We start from the raw sequence: 17,039 nt of genomic DNA, 5'->3' as shown, positions 1-17,039 counted from the left end.
TCTGTAGCTTATTCTGGATTCGCACAATTTTTCTCACTAAGAAGTTCTTCCAGGCTTCAGTCCTACATTCCACCAATGGCCTCAAATACATGATTCATGCTTCAGTTGAAAGAATTTGGCAGGATCTACTTTATCGATGCTATATCACACATGGTGTTTAGGCTGAAGGCTTGAAAGTTCAATTTTGATCTCATCAAACCACAAAGACTTCGGCCAGCTAGCTTCAGAGTCCCCAATGTGCCGTCTGGTGTTTTTTTTTTCTCTCTTTGCCACTCTGCCATTAGCTGTGACTAGTGAAGCACCCGGGCAACACTTGTTGTCTACACTGTCTCTCCATTCTGTAGCTTGTAACTCCTTCAGAGTTCTCTGGGGTCTCTTGGTGGCCTCCCTCACTCATCGTCTTCTAGCACCACCACTCAGTTTTTTTGTGGATGGCCTGCTCTAGCAGATTTTCAGCTATGCCATACTCTTCATATGTCTCAATGGTTGATCTAACTGGAAGTTCAGTGACTTGGACATCTTCTTGTCTCCATCGTCTGACTTGTGCTTTTTGTGGAGTTGCTTAGAGTTTTCTTTTGTCTTCATTGTGTACATTAAGCCACCATACTGACTCCCCACGAGTTGGACCTTTCACATTCAGGTGCATTTATACTGCAAATCAACTGAACCCGCAGACCTCCGTTCTGTGTCTTCTAAAACAAATCAGCTACACCGGGGAATGTTTAGGGATGTCATATTAATGGGGTGAGTACCTGTGTTTTATATTTGTATTTATATTATAATTTACACCACTTAGCTGATATCTGTTTTCCCTTTGACATTAAGGGGTCTTTTTCTGTTGATCAGTGCCAGAAAAGCCAAATTATATCCACTGGGATTCAATGGGGTATAACAATAAAATGTGAAAACTTCCAAAGGGGTGAACACTTTATACAGGCAATGTAGATAGATAGATAGATAGATAGATAGATAGATAGATAGATAGATAGATAGATAGATAGATAGATAGATAGATAGATAGATAGATAGATAGATGTGAAAGGCACTATATAATAGATAGATAGATAGATAGATAGATAGATAGATAGATATATAGATAGATAGAGAGATAGATAGATGAAAGGCACTATATAACAGATAGATAGATAGATAGATAGATAGATAGATAGATAGATAGATAGATAGATAGATAGATAGATAGATGTGAAAGGCACTATATAACAGACAGATAGATAGATAGATAGATAGATAGATAGATAGATAGATAGATAGATAGATAGATAGATAGATAGATAGATAGATGTGAAAGGCACTATATAACAGATAGATAGATAGATAGATATGAAAGGCACTATATAATAGATAGATAGATAGATAGATAGATAGATAGATAGATAGATAGATGTGAAAGGCACTATATAACAGATAGATAGATAGATAGATAGATAGAAAGATAGATAGATAGATAGATAGAAGATAGGCACTATATAACAGATAGATAGATAGATAGATAGATAGATAGATAGATAGATAGATGTGAAAGGCACTATATAACAGATAGATAGATAGATAGATAGATAGATAGATAGATGTGAAAGGCACTATATAACAGATCGATAGATATATAAATAGATAGATGTGAAAGGCACTATATAATAGACAGATAGATGGAGAGCACTTTGTTTGTCCTAAGGGGACATTCAAGTTTTACAGAAGCTCAAGAAGTATTTTAATAAACAACAACAACCCCCTCTAATACTCTCAAGAACTACAAGAAAAGAAGAAGAAACTTCAGAGTTGTCTAAAGATCTAAAGAGCTGTCCTGGTCATGGTAAGGCACTATAAAGGTGTATTATTGTTGGTATGAGGAAGCCCCCCTCGTTTCTTGTCATACTTCAGCTGAATGATTTGTTGGTTGAATGTCCTCACTGCTGGTGGGCCAGGAAGCAGTGTAAGGGGTGTATTAGAGAAGTGACATTCTTTCAGACTTTGAGAATTTATTACCACCCCAATTTTTAAGTAGTAAGGTACATAAACGTTCAATTTTATTTCACTTTTTTTCAGATTAAAGGAGTACTAGCATAAGGACACCATGTGGATGTGAGGAGGTGCAGATAAAAGCAACTGAAAAAAGCTAGGAACTCACCTGAGGGCCTGGAGGACCAGGAGAACCAAATGGCCCAGGTGGTCCTGGATTTCCTCTGTCTCCAGGGGGGCCTAATGGTCCCTCAGGCCCAGGGTCCCCTTTCTCTCCATGTCTGCCCCTTTCTCCTTGAAGACCTCTTTCTCCAGGAATCCCAGGATCCCCCTAGATTGAATTATGAAAACAGGCTGAACTTCAGTGTGTTAGTTGGCGTCACCCACATCTGAGAAGCCCTGAAGTTTGCCCCAGGCCGATTACTGTGGAATTAGGACACACTGTCGTTTGATCAGATTTATTGGCCCAGACCCAATTCCTCCCCACATCAAAGTCAATTATACTCGATGAATAAGGCGCCTGATGATGGAGCACTCAGCTAACTCATCACATTGCCATTCTTAGAAACGAGCAGATATTTCCCAGTGGCTTATCCAGTAAAAGAACAGACATGCTAACCAAGTTCAAGGGTATGTAAAGGAAACTCTCAAGGGTGGCTGACAACGGCAAAGAAAGCGTAAGACACCTCGGAGTTCTATCAGCTTTAGGTACAACTTGGCTTGAGATTTTTCCTGCCTGGTTAAACAGAAACCCCCTGCTGGCCTGACTGCTGTCCCAGTTAGTGGATTACAAGTTAAAAGAACTCAGCCTGCCATCCTGATGCTCCATCCACGAGTGTAATGAATATTTGATGCTCCGTGACGTCTGCTGCAGACATCTTGCAGTAAATTTTCATTACATGCCGTTGACTAAAACCAATGCAAACCTGCAAATGAGAGTGCATAGCTCACCAAGTACAAATATTAGAGGTAACCAACACGAGCCCTGGACAGACCCTCGAAGTCTGCAACATCCTGGAGGTTTGCCTGGGGACGCCACTTGAATTGTGAATATTAGTCTGAGCCCCCCATGTTTTTCCATCTACTTAAATTTTGTGTATTTAATAGTTTTGTTTTTTTCAAAACGTTGATACCATTTACTGTTATTTTCAGGACAACACTGTTCCACCATTTTGTACTTTGTTTTGGATCACTGCCCCGCCATTTTGATTTTTTTCATTCAGCAAGGATCACAGACCCTAAAAAATCGAGCAGAATTGTATTAAGACATCTCTCTCTATATATATATATATTGTGGCGGGCGACTGGACGCCGAGAAGGACCGAGAGAGGGACTATGCCTCTCCCAGAACACGAGAGGGCAGCTGCCCTGGTTTGTATGGGGGCCACGGGAACTGAGCTTGGAAGCTCAACCCTATAGGGGCCTGTGGTCACCGCCAAGGGGCACCCAGAAGATTATGAAGCCCTGGACGTCAGCACTTCTGCCACACCCGAAGTTGCTGGAGGAAGGAATACCGGAAACACCAGGAGTGCTTCTGGGTTCTCATTCGGCACTTCCGCCACACCATTGGTGTCTGTCTGTCTGTGTCGAGGCTGGTCTCCACAATAAACATATATATATCTATCTGTATCTCTATATATCTATATCTATATATATTTATCTATAGTAACGGACAGCCTGGATTCCTACTGGCCGGTATGCCTCAGCAATGGAATGACTGGGGGGAAGGAGTTTTCGTAGCAATAACTCCCCAAGGACAACAGAGGGCAGCCCCCCTGGCTTGCAACAGTGCCATGGGTTTAGAGCACAGAAGCTCAACCCTGCTGAGGTCCGTGGCCTCTAAAAGGGGACGCATGGAGAATGGCCGCGTCCTCCTCTGCAGGGTTGCCGCCACACCCAGAAGTGCAGGTGGAAGGAGATTGTGGAGCATCTGGAGCACTTCCTCACTCCATTCAGGAAACCAAAGTCAGGAGGTGAATGACAAGCTTATGGGAGGAGGAGTGGAGTTGGACAAGAGACAGGACAGAAGAAGAAGACTGTGTAATGATGCTTATTGTACTGTGCTGTATAAGGTGGGAAATGAGGGAAAAACATTTACAGCACCCCAAACCATCCATCCTCTTCTGCTTATCAGAGATCGGGTCACAGGGGGCAGCAGCTTGAGCAGAAATGCCCAGACTTCCCTCTCCCCAGCCACTTCTCTTAGCTCTTCCGGGGGAATCCCGAGGTGTTCCCAGGCCAGCCGGGAGACATAGTCCCTCCAGCATGTCCTGGGTCTTCCCAAGGGCCTCCTCCCAGTTTGACGTGCCCAGAACAGCTCAAAAGGGAGGCATCCAGGAGGCATCCTGATCAGATGCCTGAGCCACCTCATCTGACTCCTTTCAATGTGGAGGAGCAGCGGCTCTACTCTGAGACCCTCCTGGATGACTGAGCTTCTCACCTTATCTTTAAGGGAAAGCCCAGACACCCTGCGGAGGAAACTCATTTCAGCCGCTTGTATTCGCGATCTCGTTCTTTCGGTCACTACCCATAGCTCATGACCATAAGTGAGAGTAGGAACGAAGATCGACGGGTAAATTGAGAGCTTGGCCTTACGGCTCAGTTACCTTTTCACCACGACAGACCGATGCAGAGCCCGCATCACGATCCGCCCGTCGATCTCATGCTCCATTCTTCCCTCACTCGTGAACAAGACCCCAAGATACTTTACCCCCTCCATTTGGGGCAGGATGTCGCTCCCAACCCTGAGAGGGCACTCCACCCTTTTCCGGCCGAGGACCATAGTCTAGGATTTGGAGGTGCTGATTCCCAGCCACTTCACACGCGGTTGCGAACCGAAACCCAGGACACAACATATATATACACTGGGTTGATGCGTGTGATTGGCGCGTACCTGTCGCTGTCTCTGTCGCCAATATAATGTTTGCAGACACGTTTATTATACCACCTGACTTTCCACAGTCTGTCTAATATCTTTAATGAAGGTGTGTGACATATTTAGTCCTGCTGATCTGACATAAAACCGCAGTGAAAAGACATTAGGTGAGTGAGGCAGGCAGTACCGTACCGCCCTGAAGGGGGCGCATGTGAGCCCAACAGCTGCTCATTGCTGCTGTTCTTCTACTCAGAGACGCCGATAAGTTAGCGACATCAGAAAGTCAAGTGCACTGCAGCGGGACGTTTATTTTTATTTTCTGTTCCAACTCGCTGCCAAAACGGAAGATTAAGATTTTTAAAACTAAAGGAGGACTTTTACAAGAAAGTGACGGAGATTTTCATGGAGAAGGATAGGCGCATGGACTTCATTTACAAATAAAGGTAAGACCAGAAGCAGTTTTCAATTTTATAAAATAATGGCATCAGACTAAGAAAAAAAAAAACAATCCAATATTTAAAAACTAAATTTTGACCTTAAATAAAATATTCTTTTGTTTTTCTTGTTATCCTGTATTAAAATTGATAAAAGCATCCGAATTAAAAGCTTTGAAAAACAAAATATTTCAATGAAGCTCAAAATTGATATCCTTTTTTTTTGTACACCTTTCATTTGTGTTGAATGAGTGTGAATTGTGGGATTGTAATGGCAAAGGCGCTCTCTTCGCTGTCTGTCGCCGCTATAAATGAACCTTCACCTACTGTAGGTGTTGTTACAGATGACTGGTGGGGCAGCCCGGCCGGGACGCCCAGGAGGACCGGAGGAGGGCTTACGCCTCCCTCAGACCACGTGGGTGCGACTGCCCTGGTGCCTTTGGGGGCCACGGGTACACAGCTGTGAAGCTCAACCCTGTAGGGGCCGGTGGTCACCACCAGGGGGCGCCCCTATGCCTTTGGAGCCCTGGACCTCAGCACTTCCACCACACCCGGAAGTGCGGTGGGGAAGAGGATTGGGGACACCCGGAGTTGCACAGCTGGCACTTTTGCCACACTGGGGAGTGCCGGCGGAAGATTGTCGGGAGGCACCTGGAGCACATCCGGGGGACTATTAAAGGGGCCGCCTCCCTTCATTCGATGGCTGGAGTCGGGTGGAAGAGGACAGGGCTCGGAGGAGAGGAGAGGAGGCGGACCAGAAGAGAGACGAGCTATTGTGAAAGTGCCTGGACTTTGGGGTGATTGGTGCTGCGGCACTGGGTTGTGTGTGCACTTTATGTTGTATATAGCTTGTAAATAAATGTGTGTGGTGATATAAAATCATGTCTGCCTGTCTGTGCCCGGCTGTTCCCCACAGTGTGTAAAGAAATGCTGATGAGATATGAAACATAACCAGTAGTCCATGTGAAGGCTGCCAGTTGAATACTCTTTGGGGTCCATATATTTGTAAATCTGACTCTGAAAAAGTCACCAGCCATGAACCTCACCGCACATCATTGTGTTTCAGAACAGAAAACAATAAAGCGTCTTTGTTAAATACGCCCCCTTTGGAAAGGTCCTCTTTTTAAACATTAGAAGAACAGTTATTCTCGTCTAGAGGTGGGCATGAGTATGAGACTGGAAGCAGCCATTTTATCATCTACTTGCCCTAAAGTCCCAGTTAGTCAAATGAAGCCAATGGAAGTGCTGAGCATGGACATCCATCTATCCATCCATTCATCGTACAACCCGCTATATCCTAACTACAAGGTCACGGGGGTCTGCCAGGGTCAATCCCAGCCAGCACAGGGTGCAAGGCAGGAACAAACCCCGGGCAGGGTGCCAGCCCACCGCAGGGCACACACCAGACACACACTAGGGACACCTAACCTGCATGTCTTTGGACTGTGGGAGGAAACCCACGCAGACACGGGGAGAACATGGAAACTCCACGCAGGGAGGACCAGGGTCCTCTTACTGCGAGGCAGCAGCGCAACCACTGCGCCACCGTGCCGCCCGCATGGACATCCGCTGATCCCCGTGTGCACTTGCGCATGCGTGTGAGGTGAGGAAATCACCTCTGAAAAGAGTCCCACAGTCGATGAAGGTCACAGAGGCTTTGGAAATGTAAGCGTGAAACAAGTAAGCCTTCCGATGCCATTATGCGTGTCTTCACCTGGAGTCCACGCTGGTCTGTCTTTATCCATTACCAGGTCCTACAGCCACCCCTCTTACCAAAAACACTATAATTTAGAATAAGTAAATATAACTTACACGTTCCCCTTTTGAGCCCCTCTCTCCCGGTCTACCTGTAGCACCCTGCAAGGGAAAAGAAGAAAGTAAAGAACACGTCGAAAGTTAGAATTGAATGCACTGCTTAATACGACTTGCGTCCACCTTGCCAGTACCGGCTGGCACCCTAAAGCTTTAGATCAACACCATGTGGGTGGACTGTAGACAGCCAAGCAGGAAAAAAAGGCCCCGCGGCAGGGTCTGTCACTTGGGCAGAACGTCACTCCACCAGTTAATTGCCCCCTGTGGCCAGACACCTTACTCTTCCCAAATCTTTCAAGCGCTCCTCTTAGGAACAAGGATGAAATCGGCAGGCTCGCGTCGCCAGAAGCTTGTAATTTTAATTGTGCCATTGAAATGATGTGGTCGCGAAAGGCTAATGCAATCAGCCGAGCAGCGTGTCCATCATTGCTCCTTCAGGGAAGACATACTGCCACCCCCGCAACGCGAGTCCCTGACGGGAGGAAAATGATAAAAAAAAAAATCTCCCTCCACGACTTCATTTTAATATTCAACTGATTTGTTTTCGGCCCATCGCCCACTCCTTCATAGCCGCCCCCCGACAACAGAGGTGGGTGGTGTATGTGAAACGTTCTAGGAAGACAGAGCCAAAGATGTTAAGGTCTCAAAGTCCCATTTGCATTGCGGTCTACTGCTTTATTCCGGTTCCACACGCACCGCCAGCAAAAAAAACACACATCAGATTTTATTTTTTTTTTTCTTTTGTTACCTTTTTGACGTCTTTGTGTAGTTCAGCTGCTCGTGTAGCCATCGTTTATTTATTTTAACTTAAACTCCTTGTGACAGGATTTCTTTTTATTTTTCTTTTCCGCGCATCAGCAGCAATTTACAAAGCTGGGCCTGCTAGATGGCGCTGTGGTACTGCGGCTGGATGAGCCGCCCTGACAATGACGGCAAAGGCTTCACTCGCATCAGCACAGACACACGGAAGAAATGGCCGGCAGCACGCCGGAAAACTCAGCAGCTGACAGAACAGGCTATTACATTTATTTATTGTTCTCAAAGACTCAACAAGCAGACACCTTTATTTTACAAAGCATCTTATTATAGTGGACGCTGCCCTATAGCACCTCACCAGTATGCGGCTATAGTGCAAGGCAGGGCTTACATACATTCAATGTGCAAATTAGCAGGACCACTAAACTCATACTGGCTGGGGTCTCCTTTAACTCTCAAAACAACATCAGTTCTTCATGGCATGGAAACATTCCTTTGAGCTCCTGGTCCATGTTGACCTGATTACATCACGCAATGTCTGCAGGTTTGTCAAGGGCCGTTCTACCACACCTCAAAGGAGTTTTTCTGGATTGAGATCCGGTGACAGGGAAGGACTACGAGGAATACTGAATTAATTGTCGGGTTCATGAAACCAGTTTGAGATGACATGCCCTTTGTGACATGGTGCATTACCGTGCTGGAAATAGCCGTTAGATTATGGGTCACTTATGGCCATGAAGGGATGCACATGGTCAGCAACAATATTTAAATTTGCTGTGGTTTTCAAGCAATGAGTGATTGGTATTAACAGGGCAAATGTGTGCCAAGATGGCATTCCCCGTGCCATTGCACCACCAATAGTAGCCTGGACTGTTGACACAAGGCAGATTGGTTGCATGGATTCATTATGTTGGCACCAAATTCTGATCCAACTATCTGTGTGCCTTGAGATTCATCTCTCCAGACTGCGTTTTTCCAGAATTCAACTGTCTGGTTTTTGTGGTCCGTGCCCACTGCTCTTGGCTGACAGGAGTAGAAACTGACGTGGTCTTTTTCTGTTGTTGCCCATCTGCTTAAAGGTTTGAAGCGTTGTGCATCCCGAGATGTTTTCTGCTCTCCGCAGACATAAAGACTGGTTATCTGAGTTACTGCGGCCTTTCTGTCAGCTCAAACAAGTCTGGCCATTCTCCTCTGACCTCTCCCGTCCACAAGGTGATTCCATCTGCAGAACGGATTCTCACTGGATGTTTTTTTTTGCACCATTCTCAGTAAACTCCAGAGACTGTTGTGTTGTGTGTGAATAACCCAGGAGATTGGCAGTTCTCAGAGCAGCCAGTCGAAATCTCTGAGGGCCCATTTTATCCCCATTCTGGTGTTTGATACGATCGTGAACTGAAGCTCCTGACCTGTATCTGCTTTGTGCTGCTGCCACATGATTGGCTGATTAGATCATTGCATCGATAGAAGCAGGTGGTCTTAATAATTTGTCCAGTGAGTGTATGTTTTGTACCTGTCACACTGGCTGCTAAGATGACATGCGTAGGGTTACTGAAAAGCGGCCATGTCCTGGGGATGAAAGTCCAGCTGCTATGCTTTATCCAGGACCCACTCAAAGGGCTTACATTTAAACTTCTTTTTCTGTCTTTGTCATTCATGTGTTATGCTAGTTTTTGTTAAAAGTGTTATGTCCAGGTATTATTTACAAGCTATATTTATTTCAATATTGTTTTTGCTTTGTTTAAGAATATGAATGTACCTTTTTTTAAAATGTTCACTATATTCCCTGTGTTTTGGGAGTGGAACCCCAAGATGCAGGACCATTCTGTTCCATCACTGCTAGGGACCACCATATATACTAAATAATAATTGGAGGCGTCTGATAGTGTGGCATCCTTCCATCTTTCCAACCACTTATCCAGGGCAGAGTTCTGAGGTAGCTGGGGCCTGTCAAAGCAATCATAGGGCGCAAGCCAGGATCACCACCTGGGGGGCTGTGCCAACCCATCACAGGGCAAACACACACACAAACAAACCTATATATCAGGGACAATAGGCCTACTGCAGTCCACTTAACCTGCATACCTTTGCACTATGAGAGGAGAATGCAGGAAACCCTCACGGACACAAGGAGAGCATGCAAACTACATGTAGGAAGCAGCCGGGACATGAACCCTGGTCTCTTTACTGCGAGGCAGTAGCTTGACTACTGTGCCACCATGCTGCCCTGACAGTGATCTAAGAGGCAATATTTCCCTTTGGGGCAAATAAAGTATCTATCTATCAATCTATTATATAGTGCCTTTTCTATCTATCTATCTATCTATCTAATAGTTACTATCTATCTATTATTCTAATCTAGTATATAGTACCTTTTATATCTATCAATCAATCTATTATATAGTGCCTTTCATATCTATCTATCTAATAGTTTCTATCTATTTGATAGATAGATTGATAGACAGATATAAAAGGCACTATATACTAGATAGATAGATAGATAGAGGGGTGTGAGACCAAAAAAAACCCGCCAGGGTTGTTGTCCGTCTGTCTGTGTCCGGGGCTCATTCCACAATAGATAGATAGATAGATAGATAGATTGATAGATAGATAGTAACTATTACATAGATAGATAGATAGACAGATAGATAGATTGACAGATAGATATAAAAGGCACTATATATTAGATTAATTGATAGATGGATATAAAATATCTATCTATCCATCTATCTATCTATTAGATAGATAGGAACTATCTATCTATCTATCTATCTATCTAATATATAGTGCCTTTCATATCTATCTATCTATCTATCTAATATATAGTGCCTTTCATATCTATCTATCTATCTATCTATCTAATATATAGTGCCTTTCATATCTATCTATTTATCTATCTAATATATAGTGGCTTTCATATCTATCTATCTATCTATCTAATATATAGTGCCTTTCATATCTATCTATCTAATATATAGTGCCTTTCATATCTATCTATCTATCTAATATATAGTGCATTTTATAAATATCTGTCAATCAATCTATCTGTCCATCTATCTATCTAATAGTTACTATCTATCTATCAATCTACTGTATCTGTCTAATAGTTCCCATCTATCTATCTATCTATTATATAGTGCCTTTCAAATCTATCTACCTGCATAGTGCCTTTCATATCTATCTATCTATCTATCTATCTTTTCTTTTCTTTTCTTTTCTTTTCTAGTTGTCCTTGGCTATTAATTGAGGATTCCATTTGGCTCCTGAGTATTTCTTATGTTCTTACATTTTCTCCTCCTTTTCAGACAAGGGTACAAGTTTTTTGTCAGTCCAAACCCCTCATGCAGAAGTGCGACTCCATTCAAAGATGCACACTAAGCTCTTGGTGCTTTTCATTATTTTGATCTTACCTCGTATCCTGGGATCCCATCTTTTCCAGGTCTTCCCTAAAAGAGAGAAAACCCAGACATTAGAGAAATGGACTTGTTAAAGTACACAAGATTCACTTTTAGAGAAGGACGTTTGTGAAAGAAGAAGCTCATTCAGTTCCAAAAAGGCAAAAATGATTCGAGTAACACCACTGTGCAGTAAAAAACTATTTAACATTACCAAATGGCATTTAAAAGGGGCGTTTAGTGCATGTGGCTGTGTGGCGTGGTGCACTTCTGTGAACTGAGATGGCTCGAGGTGGCAGTCCACGGCAATTTAGACTCCCATAAGCCCTAAGAGCCAACTTGTCCTTGGATGCTGGAGTAAGAGAAGCGGTTGAGTGGATTGGCGCACAGAGGGGGTCCTTCGAGTACACATCTCTTTGGTGCCCACCGGGAACAGCAGTGTATTTTCTCATTCCATTAAAAGGAATTGGCTTTGTTTAATGTCTTGGGTCAGGTTCCTATAAAACCTTTGATCCTGAGTTCCCATATCCTGTTAGAGTGCACCTTGCAGATTAGTGCAGGATAAGGGTGGTCCTGGCACATTTTTCTCAGGTATGGTCTTGTTAAGTCTACACGTAGAGTAACCAGGTGGCTTGTATTTCCCAGGACAGACTCAGGTGTTCCGACTTATCCTTCTAGAAGGTTCATCTGTCCCCTTTTTCAGTCGTTGCTCACTTTATTTGGCCTTTGCAGCACCACACACATTTTGGCATATGGTGTCTTTCGAGTTATACACTGGTACTTTACATTTAATCCGTAGTCATATCAATTCTTCTCAAAACAGACAGGATTTGTCCCATCAGATGCCCCATGATTGCTCCTATGTCATCAGGTTACTACCAAGCATGCATTCCAGGAAAAATCACTTCAAAGCAAAAGACAACCTTTGGACAGAAAAGATGGAGCCCAGCACCTTCATCTAAGAATGGACTTTTCAAAGTCTGCCTCTGTAAATTATAACGTAGTGGTCAGTGGTGGCAGCAGTGACATTGCTGACTCCAGGTCAGGTCAGGTTGGGGAGCAGGCACTGGTACAGCGTGTTGATGCACCCACCACATAATGCAAAGGCTTGGGATCCTTGTTGGAATCCCCCCAAGCAGACACGCAGCCCAGTCCCACCCTCTGGACAAGACCCTCTCTCTGCTGCAGCCAGGTGTTACGTGGATGAACCCTTGGCCTGGTCCAGCCACTCGGGTCCCCGACAATGAGGATCTTATGAGCCGGATCACCCTCGGGGAAACACGCCACATGGCCGTTGTGCCATAACTGACGGCCCCTCGCAATGCAGGTCATGTGCCTCATTCGGGACTCCATGAGCAACACAAAGTCAAACCAGCGGCACCTAAGGATTCTCTGAAGAGACACACAAAGGAGTCCGGTCTTCATCTCAGGTCACTGGATAGCGTCCCTGTCTCACAAACACAGAGCATCAGGATTCTAAAGACTTGGATCTTCGTCCTTTTACAGAGATATCGGGAGCGCCACACACCCCTTTCCAGCGATCTCATGAACTCCCCCATGCTCTCCCAATCCACCTACTGGCTTCATAGGAAGAGTCACCAGAGTTATACCACACTGCTGACTAGAACATCACATCAAGGGCTCATTCTTCAGCACATCATCTAATGTGGTCCACCTTATTCTCTGTATGAAATGTCCCGGCACTGCCCTCTATGTGGGAGAAACTGGACAAACACTCCGCCAAACAATTCATTTACACGGGTCGCACAGGCCTGTAGGAGATCGCTTCAGCAGCCATGGACACTGCGAGAATTATGGGCTTATGGGCAACTTCAGAACACAGCAAGAAAGAGAAGAATGGCAAGTTAAATTCATGCTAACCTTTAACACTTTACAACAGGGGTGCCCAACTCCAGTCCTGGAGGGCCGCAGTGGTGGCTGGTATTCATTCCCACCCTTTTCTTAATTAGTGATCTGTTTTTCCTGCTAATTAACTTCATTTGAATTCATTTTAATTGACTTGGTTTTTAAGAAATGTTTCCCTGAATTTCTTCATCATTCCTCTGAATCGCTTAATTTCTTTCCCTAAATGGCACCCAAACAGAAGTGAAACGTGAAGTGAGGGAGCCAACAGAAGACCAACTAAGTCAGGGCCTCAGACTCCAACCAGTTGCTTCATTAGGCGCTAAGTCTTGTTAATTAACCCCGTTCTTTAATTCCATGGCTTGTTGCTGCTCTCATTGTGCAATAGCAGACATTTTCAAAACTGTGGATTTTCTCTTTTCTAAGAGTAGATCGACATTCCTGAGACCATCACCTTTCTTTATTTTCAGATATTGTTTGATGGACACCAGTTGTTTTGGCTCATTTTGTATCTCGTTATTGGTTGGCTGCTAATTAAGGAAAAAGAAACAATTGAGGGATCTGAGTCTTCAAGAGCAAGTGGATTAAATTTAGTTCAAATTAAGTTAATTAGAAGTAAAAACAGGTCACTAATTAAGAAATGGGTTAGAATGAAAACCTGCAGCCACTGCGGCCCTCCAGGACCGGAGTTGGAGACAACTTTACAACAAGGTGTAAATAGAGACAAGAGTTTTATGGCCAGATAGGAGGGTTGTTTGCATCTCTCAGACGGACAACCTGACCACAGACTCACATTGTATGGAAAAACTCATCAGAAACTCCAAAAGACTTTGTTGGACAGTTATCTTATCTAAAGATCGTGACCATCCATAGTTCTCCTCTCTTAGCCTGGAGAGCTCCATTAATTTTTTACGTTTAAGATGTCTCACGTAAAGGTTTTCCAATGGTGTATCTGTCCTGGTGTCTTTATAAATACAGGGAACTCCAGTCTCTGTATGACGTCTGGCTTCAAGAAGGGGCCTGAGTTGCCTCGAAAGCCTGCATATTGTAATCTTTTCAGTTAGCCAATAAAAGGGGTCACTTTGCTTGATGTCTCATTACATCCATAATGGCTAACACCGTACAAGACCCTAGTAAAGCTCATTAAATAAATATAACCTCTTTCTGTACCATATTTCTCTCATCTGATTATTTCCGCCATGGGTTACTAAAGGGGTATAGATACACACAGGCTCAGGAATGTCCTGCATTTAATACAAATCTCCAGAAAATTCACATTTCTATGAAGAAGACACTCTCAGGGAGTTCGCGCCCCCTGCTGGAGACAATATGGAGTTGAAACAGAAGCCTCGACCACCTTTAAGAAGAATCTAGATGAGATGAGTGGACAACTTAGCACTGAACGTCGGTTTAGTTTTAGTCAAATGTGAAACTTACCGTAGGGCCGGGAGGTCCTTCTGGTCCTGGGAATCCAGTTTCACCCACCGGTCCTCTGTCACCCTTCAGAATAATAAGCAGGACCTTTAGTCACATTTGTGAGGCAATAAATAATAAAAAGTCATTTGGAAACTTAAACTTACGGGTTCCCCTGGTAATCCTTGTGGCCCTGGTGGTCCTGGTAAGCCCTGTTTAAAAGGACACAAATATCCAAATAAGAAAAGAGTAACATTCCCTGTAAGAAGACATCCACATTTATTTCTACAGCACGTTTTCATATAAATGATGGAGTGCAAAATGCTTTACAAGATGAAGAAAGAAAAAAGGAAAATATAAAAATAAAATTAGGCAATACTAATTAACAAAGAATAACGGAAGGCCTGATGGCCAGCAGACTGAAAAAACAAAATCTGCAGGGGTTCCAAGGCCACGAGACCACCCAGTCCCCCTAACTTCAATGATCTCAATCAGTCCTCATGGTTTTCAGGCTTCATCTGGAAGAATTAGACGATGATGGTCATGTAGACCTCAGGCCTTCAGTCCATCAATGTAGGGACAGCACGGTGCTTTGATCAGGTGGCGGTGACGCAGATCGTCACCACAGAAAAAGAGGAAGTAGGGATGACAACCTTTATAACGGTGATCCAGGAGCTACGCCAGTCCACATTCAGCCTAACTTGGAGTTAACGTATCACCATGCCACTGTGATGAGAGGGGTCCATGGCGGCAGGAGTGTTAAAATACAAACAGTGTGGCTCAGGCTCTGTGTGACCCCACATAGTTAATGGGGTGACTGGGGCTGGCCATACTAGCACATGAGTGTGTGTTGAGTTTCAGTCACCTTATTGATTCTCCACAGGTTGTAATTAAGATGCTGCGCCCAAGGAAGGATGAAAGGGGGACCTGAACAGGAAGCAAGGGGGTGAAACAGAAAGAAAAATGAAAAGGAAAATAAGGAGTGGTGAGCCGAGGTTGAAAGAGAAAGGATCTGAAAGTAAAGCATGGAAAGAATTGTGAAGGAACTTCATGGAATGGTCAGAGATGGCCCCGAAAGGAGTGTGTGGTTGGCACACAAGGGACAGATCATTCCTGCTGAGGAGACCGGGGAGCAGAAGTGGCCTACCGCTCAGAGTGGGAGTGGGAGATGAAGTTAAACTTCATGCCCCGTAGACACTGAAGGACTGGTGGCGATGGGCCGAGACAGGATTAATGACTGACAAGTGCTTGTTGATGGACTTCTCCTCTTGTGGCAAGGATCCCACCTGGGGTAAGCAGAGGAGACATCAGTTTTAAGAAGGAAGCACCACAGCTCATGATGATTTTTGAAAGGACAGATTCTGCCTGCATTTTAAGGACTATTTAAGGATGGATTTTACCCTCCGCAGAAGTGACTGTCTTGATGGAGTCATTAATTGGGATTGTTGCACTGCACTTTCTAAACACTTTTGTGTAATGAAAGCACTAGCACCTTACTCTTGACTGTGTGTCCTCTCATTTGCCTGGTCGTGTTATTGATGATTCAAGTGGTGACAAGTATGCCAAGCCAGACCATTACAGCCACCCATTTCAATATCAATGACAGATTAATGAAGTCATGGGGACTTGAGAAGACCACACCAAAGTTCAAAAATGTCACCCTTATGCAATTTCCCCTTCACTTGCAGGGGGTTTGAGCAGATTACTGCATAACACGGACTTACTGGAATTCCTGGTACTCCGGTTGCACCTGCGATTCCTGGTTCACCCTACAAACAAAAAAAACACACAAATATATTTTATTCCTGGATCACAATACAGGAAAAATTACAGAAGAGCGGCATAACTCGTTTAAAATAATAAATGTTTGTCTGTGTTATGTTTTAAACCTGAGGAGTAAACACATATGGTGGATTCAGAAAGCATTCGGACCCCTTTGCTGTCTGCACACTTCATTCTGTCGTAGATTTCATTTTAAATGGATACATTTGTCATTTTCACCCATCAGTCTACACTCAATGACCCAGAAAGACAAATTGAAAACGTGTTTTCGGAAAACTTAGCCATATATGTTACTCCCGATATCTCTCTATTATAGAAAAAAATCTTTCGAAGCGATGAGACTTTTTAGGAGATGAGACGAAACTTTTTGGAAAAGATGAGAATATTCCCATGATACTTTAAAAATTCCCACCCTCCTAGCAACCATTTTCAAACACACCCACGGTAATCACACCTCTCATTGGTGTGAATGCTTTTGTCAGACACACTTCCTGTGCTCTCAACTCTTATATATTTTTACGTTTTCTTCATTTTAAGTCCCCAATTAATGACGACGTATTATGTCCAAATCTTATTGAATTTCATCTTGAAGGGTTATCGACAGTAAAAATGAGTACACGGGTAGTCCTAGCACCAAGAAACGAGGAAGTCAAATTAACGCCAAAAATATCGATCCGTTACACGGCAAATTGGTTAAATGCGTATCAATAGACTCTGCTGAAACAGTTGGTGGTG

The 17,039-nt window shown here is 43.9% G+C and overlaps 1 protein-coding gene across 2 annotated transcripts in view; it reads right to left on the bottom strand.

The window, feature by feature from the left end:
* LOC120516453 (collagen alpha-1(XIX) chain) overlaps positions 1-17,039 on the bottom strand; it is a 478,053-nt gene that overhangs the window by 23,372 nt on the left and 437,642 nt on the right. For both annotated transcript variants that reach the window (XM_039738131.1, XM_039738132.1), the window contains exons 46-51: positions 16,247-16,291; positions 14,690-14,734; positions 14,547-14,609; positions 11,262-11,297; positions 7,099-7,143; positions 2,147-2,308 (exon numbers count right to left, since the gene is read on the bottom strand). In XM_039738131.1, the coding sequence (XP_039594065.1) occupies positions 2,147-2,308; positions 7,099-7,143; positions 11,262-11,297; positions 14,547-14,609; positions 14,690-14,734; positions 16,247-16,291 (396 nt within the window). The remainder of the gene's footprint in view (positions 1-2,146; positions 2,309-7,098; positions 7,144-11,261; positions 11,298-14,546; positions 14,610-14,689; positions 14,735-16,246; positions 16,292-17,039) is intronic.

This window comes from Polypterus senegalus, chromosome 16 (genome assembly GCF_016835505.1).
Source record: "Polypterus senegalus isolate Bchr_013 chromosome 16, ASM1683550v1, whole genome shotgun sequence".
In the NCBI taxonomy this organism is placed as follows: Eukaryota; Metazoa; Chordata; class Cladistia; order Polypteriformes; family Polypteridae; genus Polypterus; species Polypterus senegalus.
The sequence above is the reverse complement of the archived record's forward strand: the minus strand, read 5'-3'. Positions and strand labels throughout refer to the sequence as shown.